The sequence below is a fragment of the Lactuca saligna genome, chromosome 1 (genome assembly GCF_052625555.1).
Source record: "Lactuca saligna cultivar CGN05327 chromosome 1, ASM5262555v1, whole genome shotgun sequence".
NCBI classification, from domain to species: domain Eukaryota; kingdom Viridiplantae; phylum Streptophyta; class Magnoliopsida; order Asterales; family Asteraceae; genus Lactuca; species Lactuca saligna.
In genome coordinates, this window is record NC_136417.1 from 32,874,868 (window position 1) to 32,887,587 (window position 12,720).

Below are 12,720 nucleotides of genomic sequence, written 5' to 3' on the forward strand. Positions count from 1 at the left end.
ATGAGGCTCTATATAACTATGAGGCCCTGGGCCATTGCCCAACCTACCTCTCTTGGCACTACCCGACCTTAATTGACTTGTTATAAAGATTTATAAGTTGACATCACTTAAAGGAGTTAAAGAAAAAATAATAATTAATGTAGAAGGAAGATGAGGGGAGCCATTAAAGAATGTCTTATTTAGAGCTAAACAATAAAATTATAGCAAAATGGTCGTTTAATAAAGTAGTCATTTCACAAAAAGTTAATAAACTATACGAGCTAATGTTGGTTTCAGGTACCAAAACGTCATAAACTCATGAAATAAGATTAAAACTGTAAAAAGAAATCATTCTAGACCAAAACATGATAAATATCTAAATAGAGGGACCAAATTTATAATTTATTCTTATAATTATGAATCTGATGTGGGGTAAATAAAACACAAAAGAAATGGGCCTAAATTAGAAGCTTAATATTATAAGAGCCCACAAATAATGAACATGTTTTTGGATGGATGATATTAGGCATGTGATGGCATCCACTAACATATATCTATAACCTAAAATAATACTCTTGTAGTCTTGTTTCGTTTAAAAGGCGACAAAAGGAACACAAAAACATATTTTTGTTATTAATCTCTCTCTCTCTCTCTCTCTCTCTCTCTCTCTATATATATATATATATATATATATATATATATATATATATATATATATATATATATATATATATATATATATATATATATATATATATATATATATATATATAAAAGATCATGTGAATACTCTTTTCTCAGTAAGAACTCATGAGTATATCATTAAAAAATTGAAAAAAAAAATACAAATCATAAAATCGAGCATAGTTATATATTAGAGAAAAAAATTTAGAATTATTTTTTTTATGATCCATGATTCAATTTTAATGATCTAAATTTTTTTTTCTAATTTTTTTCTTTGCAATATAATACTATGCTCGATTTTATGATTTGTATTAAATTTTTAAAATTTTTTTTTTAAGATGTACGTAAAAGTCCTCACTAAAAAAAGAGTTATCAATGGAACCGGACTATATATATATATATATATATATATATATATATATATATATATATATATATATATATATATATATATATATATATATATATATATATATATATATATATATTACTTTAGTATCTTTACTATAAATTTACAATTATATAACTTTGCCATTTGGAGGGAGACTAAGGTAGTGTTTGTTTTTTGTCTGCAGATCTGCGAGACGTCTTCTGTCTGCGCTGCGCAGACCACGCGCAGATATTAGTCTTCGCAGACAGTTTGTTTTTTTGAAGACTGCAGACCTAAAAATGTCTGCGCGCCCTCTTCCTGGCGCAGATGTGGACCAGAGTCTTCTAACATCTTCAGACATCTTCTAGCTTAAAAAAACATATATATCTTTATTTTTTTAAGTTTTTTTTTTTTTAATTTATATTTTTTCCAACTTTATTAATGATAAACAATATGAAAAAAAAAATTACAAAACTTAAAAAAAAAACATTTGACGATACAAACATGATATTTTTAACAAATTTATAAATAAAAATTTATTATAATAATAGTCGTTGAAGTTGTTTATATAAATATGAAAAAAAAAATCATAATATATTCTTATATTTTTTTGCCAAAATTTTGTAAAACTTTATTTAATAGAGTATCATCAATTTCTCGAGAAAATATTTATCGTACGTTTTTAATAGATTTATTTGAAAAAATCGAAGTTTATTTCCATCTATTTATGTATCAAATTCTTTGATTACTAATTATAATGTTTAGTTATAACTTTGCAATCAAAGTTGTTGGTTTTTATCAAATATGTATATGAATTAATACCATTTTTATTTTTATTTTTTATATAATAATACATAAAAGTTGATCTAGATTCGTTATATATTTATAATAAAGTCGTAAAAATATATAAAAAATTCGCTTTGAAGTTTTAAAAAATCAGTTTATTTAGATTTCAGTTTATTTTAATAGCTCGTAGATGTTAAAAAAACAAACAGTCTTCTTTTTTCAGACTGCAGACGTTTGGTCCACCTCTTCTACTGCAGAGGTCTACAGATGTGGTCCGCAGACTGCAGACATTTTGCCTCAGAAAAAACAAACAGCACCTAATTGTTTTTGGAGGAGATTTTAGACAAATTATGCCTGTTATTCCAGGTGGTAGTAGACAAGACATTGTTAATGCTTCATTAAGTTCATCATATTTATGGCAACAATGTAAAGTCTATCAACTAACCAAGAATATGAGGCTAACTGTTGGAAGTGATACATCTGCTTTTCAACAACAATGGATTTTGCAAAATGGCTTTTGGATATAGGAGAATGGAAACTTGGTGGTTTTAATGATGGCGAAGCGATTATTGATATTCCGGATGATCTTCTGATTAATGATCCTGATGATCCTATAGGTTCGTTAATCGAGTTTGTATATCCTTCAATTCTTAAAGCTTCTAGCAATCCAGAATACTTTCAAGAAAGAGCAATACTTGCTCCAAAAAATGAAGTTGTCGGAAAAATAAATGATCGTTTGCTTGCATTATTTCCAGGAGATGAAGTTGAATATCTAAGTTCAGATAAACTATGTGAATCTGAGTTTGTCCATGATCACTTTGATGCCAATTTATACTCACCTGATGTTTTAAATGGTCTTAAAGTCTCAGGTATGCCTAATCATAAGTTAGTTTTGAAAGTCGGGGTTCCAGTTATGTTACTGAGAAACATTGATCAAAAAAATGGCTTATGTAATGACACTAGACTACAAGTGATATCTTTGGGCAAACGTGTTATTGAGGTAGTTATCATAACTGGAAGTAATATTGGAAATCGGACATTTATCCCAAGAATGACCTTAACACCATCTGAAAAAAAAATCCCATTCAAATTCCAAAGAAGACAATTTCCATTAGCTGTTTGTTTTGCAATGACAATTAACAAGAGCCAAGGACAGTCGTTGTTAGGTGTGTCAAACCCAACAAATAAGGGGTACGATATACTCCAAAATAATCCCACTATATTGCACTAAAAGGGTAGTACAAGGTAAGCAGGGTCGATCCACAGAGACACAGGACAATTAGTCTATACCTCTTTGCACAAGGTACTATAGTCACCAATAGTAAAAAGAGAGGGGGTTTTAGAATGTAATGATTTAACAAATAATTAAAAAAAAACATAAGCAGTCAATTAAGTGCGTGAATTAAGTTCAGAATTTGTGAGGACTCCAACCCCATGTATGACAATTTAGCAATGTGACTCCAAGATGACACAATATTCGTTCAATTCTATTTAAGTTGGTACTTGAAAGTGCTAATAAGATCTAACACTTCCCATTCACCATATTAATTAACCAAAACAAGCTCTTTGATTAATCCTAACCTTATTAACCTAATCTAAACAAGCTGTTAGGATTAGATTATAAGATTGCATGAAGCTTTATGTGAATGTTCCCAACAACACCCAATACTCCTCATAAGCTCGGGAGTGTAAAAGTGTATGAATAAGATTTACACTAAATTCATTCAATAAAGATTAATTTAATGCTTGTTACTTGTTCAATTTCACAAAACAATTACGGATTTTGTAAAAGAGATAACTTGAATGACCTAACCCTAATCAAATGGCCAATAAGAATCATAATTAGAATCAAACATTCGATTGAAGCAAAATCAAATTCATTAAATAGAAATTAAGAACAAACATCATGTCATATGAATGAAGTCACTACCAAGAAGTCAAAACATGAAATTGGAGAAATTAGGGTTCTAGCCACACATGGCTAGAACAAGATCACAAGATAAAAGATGGAATTAAAGTGCAATTACAACTTACAAATACTAGAAATAATGTTTCCAAATGATTGCTAATCAAACCCTTGCAAAAACCTTTGAAAATCCTCCTCCAATGGTGCTCTGGTCTGTTCTCCCCTTCTCAAAATGACCCTTAACCCGTAATATGAAAGATAGGAAAAACTGCCAAAAATTGGTTTCTGGGCCGAACACGGCCCGTGTTAAAATAGGCTAAACTGACACGGGTCGTGTTCATCAACACGCCCCGTGTTGATTTGCACTAAACTGACACGGGTCGTGTTCAGCATGGTCAACAGCTCCCATTTTGGTCAAACACGCCCCGTGCCCACTTTTCAGTGTAAATTCAACACGCCCCGTGTACCTTTCTGACTCCAATTCCAAATTTGATTTTTCCAACTTTTTAGTTCTTCGCCGGATCGTCCCGAAATCTCCACCAATGCTTCCCGACACTTCCCAAAGCGCGTTCCAACCTCCGATTTACCTGAAAAAGATATAAAAGTGTGCAAATAAGGTTGTTCTAGAGACTAAAATGAATATGATAAAATGCAAGGAAAAAGAAGAACAATTTTGCTAAATATATGCATAAAATGGGACTAAAAGGTGTGCAAAAAGGTGCATAAATAGCACCTAACAAATCTCCCCAAGCTTAGACCTTTCTTGTCCTCAAGAAAGAACAAGAACCGGACAACAGGACGATTTCTAGATGGCAAAAAGAAAAACTTAGAACGAAAAGGGGATGAAGGATCCTAAAGGTTAAGAATGAATGCATGCAATGCAATGCCATGAAAATATGTTCAAATGCACCTGAGAAACAAAATGAAGCAAAAGAAAAGAAAATTAAGAACAAACACAAAATATGTACTTTTGTAACTAAATAAAGGTACGATCAGACTTTACATCAATAGGGCTTCGATCATTGATACCTTGGCAACCATCCTGTTTCCTTCCACATATCACAGACTCTCAATGTGAGGAAGACCCGAAACGGTGTAACCCAATAATCCAACCAAAGTTTTATTTAATCTTTATACCTTACTAAGCTTTATGGGCGAAAATAACATAGTCCGGATTTCATGTCCTTAAGACTAAATGGCCAAGAATCAGAATCGACGCCTCCTTAAGAACCCGTCACGGCGAATCAGCTTTCGCTGAAACAGTGAGCCCACCGAAGGGGCTCAGCTCCTATGCTTTCACTTTTTCGAGAGCCACAAGTATCATATCACACAGTTCTTCATTCGCCATATTTGACTTGAGTTGGCTTTTGATTTGATTGAGCTTTGATTTGTACTTCGTTTTGAATTTGGATTCTTCAATCTTCATCTTTGGAATTTCTTTAGATTTCTTCGTTTTGGTATTTGAAATTCAGATTGGGGTACTGGATATGACAGTTGTACCCTTCCTTCATTCTCGACTGTGTGGGTCTGATACATAAGCTCTCTGTTACCGCGGGGGTAACGCGTGTCAACAAATAGGTCCGTGTTCTGTGGGTTCAGAGTTGCCGATAAAGATTCTTTTTAAACATTCAAAAGCAAATCATCCTAAAGCTGTTATTACCGCCCAAAAAACGTTTCAATATAATTTTTTTTTTATTATCTGAGGGTAGGGTCTCGAATTATGATATTTGGGTCCCCTAGTTATGACAGCTGATTCTATGCTTCCGGTAACAATCCGGTTGCTTCGGTATTTTTCATTTCATGGAGCAATTGTATGTAAAGAGTGTCATCATCTCGTACATTTTTTTTTTATTTTTTTTTAATTTTTTTTTGAAGCAAAATCAAATGAATGAAAATTTGAAAATAAGAGAAAATTTGAAAATAAGAAAATTTGAAAAAAAGAAACAATCTCCCCAAGCTTAGACCTTTCTTGATTGAGACACTAAAACACCAAAATCAAGTGAGAATTTTCGGATCTAGGGTTTATCAAAACCCCCAAATCCACCATTAAAATGCAAGAAAATGGTGTTTAAGATGGAGAAGATGAAGTGTAGATGATGAAAATCAAACCTTTTTGTAGATGAAAGTCAAAATCTTGAAGAAATTGAAAGGTATTTGATGAAAATCGGACCTAAGGTTTTTGTTGGGAGAGAGGGGTTGTTAGGAAGTGAAAGTGGGGATAAATGAGGTCAAATCCCGATTTTTTTCTTTAAAAAGGGCCTGAACTGCTGCGCGAACACGACCCGTGTCTCCCCAGGCTAAATTGACACGCCCCGTGTTGGGGGTTTATGCTGCGTTATGTACGAACACGACCCGTGTTGGATCAAGTCCAAAAACAACACGACCCGTGTTGCTCTCTGGAAAAATTTGGGACTTTTTTGGACTAACACGACCCGTGTCATTTGCAGGCCAAAATGGGACACGACCCGTGTTGCTCTCTGGAAGATTTTGGGACTTTTTTGGACTAACACGACCCGTGTCATTTGCAGGCCAAAATGGGACACGACCCGTGTTGCTCTCTGGAAGATTTTGGGACTTTTTTTGGACTAACACGACCCGTGTTTCATTAAGGTTAAGGGGGACACGACCCGTGTTGGTCCCTGGATGCTAATCCTCACTTTTTGAACTTGAAATTCCCTCTCTTAGAAATGAAATACTTTTGCATTCCTAGGTCCGTTTGGTGATTTTAAATCATGATTGAATGCATTTGGAACATTGAAAACCAAAAACTTAAAGAAATAGAAATTGTTTTTAAGTAAAAGACAGAAATACCCCCGGGTTGTCTCCCGGTTAGCCGCCCTTGTTTCAAGTCGTTGGCTCGACTTTGCCCCCACAAATGCTTCGTTCTAAGTATTTCGGCCTCTCCAACACATCAATCTTCTTGCCACCTCCTTCAACGGAACCTTCAACCTTCCTTTGGCTTTCTTTTTGCGCATAAACCAAAAAGGACTTAACCCTTTTATATCAGAGATTGTCCACACCATCCTTTTTTGGTATTTGTTCAGCATGGTTATCAACTCACTCTCTTCCTTCTTTGATAATTTATTTGAGTTGATGACCGGTTGAGTGCTCTCCTTCTCGACATGTATTTGCTTTATAGGGCCCAGTGGAGTTTTTGCTCTCAAATCTTGTGCTTGTTCCACCGGTGGAAGGAATTTGGCTTTAGTGGTGGGTGACTCTACTTCTCTTCCATCAATCCACACGTGCTTATCATCATTGAATTTCAAAATCTCCAGCACCTCCTCGTTTGTACCGCACTCCTTTGCAAGTTCTTCGGCTTTGTACCTGTCTAATTTTTGTGACAAGACTAACTCCACAAAATCATTGTTAGTCGATTTTAAGCTCTTTTCAGCCAATGGCTGGATCATATTCACAAAATTAACAGATTGAACATCAGAAGGAACCTTTTTTTCTTCATGAACATTAAAGTTGATAACTTCACCGTCAAATTCCATACTTAAAGTTCCATTGTAGACATCAATTTTTGTTTTAGAAGTTTTAAGAAAAGGTCTACCCAAAAGTATGGAACTTGAACTTGGAGAGTCATCATCTCCCATATCTAAGACATAAAAATCAGCCGGGAAGATAAATTCATCGACTTGCACTAACACATCCTCTAGTACACCCTTTGGGTGTACCAAAGACCGGTCGGCAAGTTGGATGATCACACCGGTTTTGCTCAATGTTCCTACACCAATTGATTTGAAGAGAGAATATGGTAGGACATTTACGGATGCACCTAGATCGAGCATGGCTCGAGGTACATGAAGATTCCCCAATTTGCAAGGTATGGTAAATACACCGGGATCCTTACACTTAGGGGGCATCCTCTTTTGCAAAACCGCGGATACATGCTCCCCAACTGTTACCACTTGATTTCCTTTTAATTTCTTTTTAGATACACAAAGATCCTTAAGGAACCTTGCATATCTAGGTACCTGCTTGATGGCCTCGAGGAGTGGAATGTTGATTTGAACTCTCTTGAACATTTGCATGATCTCACTCTCCTCACGTTCTTTCTTCGTGCTCCTTAATCTTTCGGGAAATGGAGCAGGTGTGGCTTTAGACTCAGTGATGAAGGGCTTCTTTTTTACTATTTTCTCTTCCTTCTTCTCTTCTTTGGTTGCTTCTTCGACCACTATTTCTTCTTTCTTTTGATCAACCGACACTTTTGGACCATCATAGCTCTTTCCGCCTCTCAATGTGATGGCACACACATTGTGCCTTGGGTTTGTTTCAGTTTGTGCAGGTAACTTTCCTTGAGATTCTAATTTACTTACAGAAGTGGCAAGTTGTGAAACTTGTTTCTCTAAGTTCGTTATGCTTGCTTTTGTGTCTTGTTGGAAAGCTTGTGTACTAGTTGCCAAACTCTTTACTATGTCCTCTAAGGACATACTTGATGAACCCGATTGTTGAGGAGGGTGTTGTGGCTGCCTTGGCTGGAAGTTTTGTGGTGGAAAAGGTGGTCTTTGCTGGTATTGATGTGGTTGACTTGGTTGATTATTTGTCTGTTGATGTCCTCCCCAACCTTGATTGTTACTCCATCTTTGATCACCCCGTGGCTGCTCATATCCCCTTTGATTAGACCCAAGAAAACCTCCCATGACTTTTGCTTCTTCATAATCTTCCTCTTGGAGTTGTGGGCACATATCAGTTGGATGCCCCACTTGGGTGCAAATACCGCACGGGCGGGGTGTGGACTGCACACCTTTGTCTTTGGCCAACATCATGACTATTTTTGTGAGCTCGGACAACTGAGCTTCAATCTGAGGAGTTTGTACTTCTTTTACACCTCGAGGTGCATCCGTGTACCATTCTTCATCATGGCTTGAATGTTTGGAATCTTCAGCCATGTTCTTGATTAGATTTCGGATCTCAGTTGGGGTTTTATCGGGCAAAGATCCACCACTAGAGGAGTTAAGAAGCCTTCTTTCCATTGGGGTCATTCCTTCAATGAAATATTGGAGGAGTTGGTATTCGGTAATCCCATGCTTTGGGCATCGAGCACAAAGTTTCTTGAATCGATCCCAATATGCATGAAAAGCTTCTCTCTTGTGCTGCTTGATTCCAATGATTTCCCTCCGTAGGGCAGAAGCTTTCATCTCGGGAAAGTACTTATCCAAAAACAACCTTGCAAGATCTACCCAAGTAGTTACCGTCCCCGGTGGGAGGTCATAAAGCCAGTCTTTGGCCGCGTCTTGCACCGCAAAGGGGAATGCCCTAAGCTTGATTTGGTCCTCCGTGACATTGTGTGATTTCATACCCACACATACTACATGGAATTCGGTGAGGAACTTGTGAGGATCTTCGTTCTCCAATCCTCTAAAAGTTGGGAGTAAATGGATAAGCCCGGATTTTAGTTCCAAGTTGGTGGCGGCTGGGTATGTGATGCAAAGAGGTTGTTGAGTCACCTCTTGTCTTGACCATTGGCGGAGGGTTTGTTCGGGTGGTGGGTTTGGAGGTGGATTTCCTCCAGGGATGTCTGCCATGGCTTGAGAAGTGGGTGATGTTTCTGTAGGCGAAGTGTTTAGGATATTATGAATAGGTGAAGAAGGTGAAGTGGTATTGTTGGGTGAAGATGGTTGTGATGAGAGTGAGAGACTTTCTGTTTCTGATGTGGATACACTTGAGAGGGGTATGTCCTCCCAAATGTTGATGACCGGGGGAGTAGATGATTAAGAAGTCCCGGAACCCGGTTGCCTCTTACGAAGCTTGGCTTGCTTCCTTAACTTCTTTGCAGTCTTCTCTATCTCCGAATCAATTGGCAATGGCGTACCTGTACGAAAAGATCTAGGCACAAACAATTAGTAACACCGTGTCCCCGGCAACGGCGCCAATTTGTTAGGTGTGTCAAACCCAACAAATAAGGGGTACGATATACTCCAAAATAATCCCACTATATTGCACTAAAAGGGTAGTACAAGGTAAGCAGGGTCGATCCACAGAGACACAGGACAATTAGTCTATACCTCTTTGCACAAGGTACTATAGTCACCAATAGTAAAAAGAGAGGGGGTTTTAGAATGTAATGATTTAACAAATAATTAAAAAAAACATAAGCAGTCAATTAAGTGCGTGAATTAAGTTCAGAATTTGTGAGGACTCCAACCCCATGTATGACAATTTAGCAATGTGACTCCAAGATGACACAATATTCGTTCAATTCTATTTAAGTTGGTACTTGAAAGTGCTAATAAGCTCTAACACTTCCCATTCACCATATTAATTAACCAAAACAAGCTCTTTGATTAATCCTAACCTTATTAACCTAATCTAAACAAGCTCTTAGGATTAGATTATAAGATTGCATGAAGCTTTATGTGAATGTTCCCAACAACACCCAATACTCCTCATAAGCTCGGGAGTGTAAAAGTGTATGAATAAGATTTACACTAAATTCATTCAATAGAGATTAATTTAATGCTTGTTACTTGTTCAATTTCACAAAACAATTACGGATTTTGTAAAAGAGATAACTTGAATGACCTAACCCTAATCAAATGGCCAATAAGAATCATAATTAGAATCAAACATTCGATTGAAGCAAAATCAAATTCATTAAATAGAAATTAAGAAAAAACATCATGTCATATGAATGAAGTCACTACCAAGAAGTCAAAACATGAAATTGGAGAAATTAGGGTTCTAGCCACACATGGCTAGAACAAGATCACAAGATAAAAGATGGAATTAAAGTGCAATTACAACTTACAAATACTAGAAATAATGTTTCCAAATGATTGCTAATCAAACCCTTGCAAAAACCTTTGAAAATCCTCCTCCAATGGTGCTCTGGTCTGTTCTCCCCTTCTCAAAATGACCCTTAACCCGTAATATGAAAGATAGGAAAAACTGCCAAAAATTGGTTTCTGGGCCGAACACGGCCCGTGTTAAAATAGGCTAAACTGACACGGGTCGTGTTCGTCAACACGCCCCGTGTTGATTTGCACTAAACTGACACGGGTCGTGTTCAGCATGGTCAACAGCTCCCATTTTGGTCAAACACGCCCCGTGCCCACTTTTCAGTGTAAATTCAACACGCCCCGTGTACCTCTCTGACTCCAATTCCAAATTTGATTTTTCCAACTTTTTAGTTCTTCGCCGGATCGTCCCGAAATCTCCACCAATGCTTCCCGACACTTCCCAAAGCGCGTTCCAACCTCCGATTTACCTGAAAAAGATATAAAAGTGTGCAAATAAGGTTGTTCTAGAGACTAAAATGAATATGATAAAATGCAAGGAAAAAGAAGAACAATTTTGCTAAATATATGCATAAAATGGGACTAAAAGGTGTGCAAAAAGGTGCACAAATAGCACCTAACAGTCGTTACCTAAGGTTGGTTTGTTTTTTAAAGATCCGGTTTTTATACATGGTTAATTATATGTTGCCCTATCTAGAGTTCAAAGTAAAGAAGGATTAAAATTGTTAATTTTAGATAAGGATGATAAACTTACAAATAAAACTTCTAATGTTGTTTATAAAGAAGTTTTTAGAAATTTGTAAGTTGTTTGTAAAATTTTATTCCTCATAACATGTTTTCTTCTTATGATTAATAAGATTTTGTTAATTTTTCTTTTATAATTTCTTATTTTTTATAATATACGTTTATTTTAACAACTTAAAATTTTGATTTATTTACCAATTTTAATTTACTTTTCTTATTTTTTATAATATAGGTTTATTTTAACAACTTAAATTTTTGATTTATTTACCAATTTTAATTTACTTCACTTATTGGGGTTAAACTATATAACATATATTAAAAATTAATTTCACATACTTATTTGAGTCAATGATTTTAATTTTACATAGCTACACAAAAAAAGTATTTATTAATAATTTAATTCTATGATTTGATTAATAATTACGATATTTTAGTATGAAAATAAAATTAATTTCGCACCCGTGGTTCCCACGGGTTATAATATATATATATATATATATATATATATATATATATATATATATATATATATATATATATATATATATATATTACTTTAGTGTCTTTATTATAAATTTACAATTATATAACTTGAATTGTTGCAACCTTGCAGGCACTGTTTACGGATATCTTTAGACAAAAATACGCCCACCATCCTCTTTTTCTCCCTTGTTCTATTTTAGAATCTGGATTCTTATTACTTTTGTGTTTTCCACTGTTCATTATTAGAATGAAGATACTATGGATGTCACCATCCTACACATTTCTAAATTTAATTCCCTTTAGTATTGTCAAGTTTTTAAATGAGATTAATTTTTGTGAGGGCATACTTTTATATGACTACTTATTTAAAAATAAAATTTTTTTAATTCCTTAGTCTCACCACATCAATCATAATTAAAATTAAACAGTTAACCAATTTGTAAGTGTAGCTAACATAAAAATTGAGTCAAAAGCCTTTTAAATGAAATATAAGAATATCGGGATATCTCCAAAAAGTTCCAATATTTTGAGCAAATTTTTAATAAAATCTTAAATTTTATTTTTTGAATAAAAAAATCCTGATTTTTTCACATTTTGAATAGAAAAGCCCAAGAACCCGGCTAATTTATTCACTTTAGTCCTTTTTGACCTGTTCAGCAGGTCATGAGACCAAACTGTTAATTTTTCGAAAATAAAGGGATTTTTTTGCAGATTTCGTCAAAATTTTTATATAATGTATAAACATATTTTTTTACATATCTATATCTATTTTTAAGTATTTTTTGTATTTTTTATATTTTTATAAGTATATATTTACGTATTTTTATGTATTTTAAATGTATAAACGTATTTTTTTTTTACTTATTTATATGTATTTTTAACCATTTTACATATTTTTTATGTATTTTTATGTGTTATTTTTTATATATTATGTATTTATATGTATTTTTATATATTTTTACGTATTTATGTATTTTTTAAATCTTTTTTATATAGATGTTTATGTATTTTAAGTGTATAAACGTATT

At 34.4% G+C, this 12,720-nt stretch overlaps 2 protein-coding genes across 2 annotated transcripts; one reads left to right on the forward strand and one right to left on the reverse strand.

Annotated features, from left to right (window-relative positions):
* The first annotated feature begins 2,315 nt into the window (after nt 1-2,315).
* Nucleotides 2,316-5,951, forward strand: LOC145004576 (uncharacterized). The gene is made up of 2 exons (XM_078963523.1): nt 2,316-2,688; nt 5,845-5,951. Exons 1-2 carry the CDS (start codon nt 2,316-2,318, stop codon nt 5,949-5,951), a joined length of 480 nt encoding a protein of 159 aa, XP_078819649.1.
* Nucleotides 5,952-6,610: 659 nt separating this feature from the next.
* LOC145004586 (uncharacterized) lies at nt 6,611-9,253 on the reverse strand. Its single transcript, XM_078963534.1, has one exon. It carries the CDS (start codon nt 9,251-9,253, stop codon nt 6,611-6,613), a length of 2,643 nt encoding a protein of 880 aa, XP_078819660.1.
* Nucleotides 9,254-12,720: the final 3,467 nt, after the last annotated feature.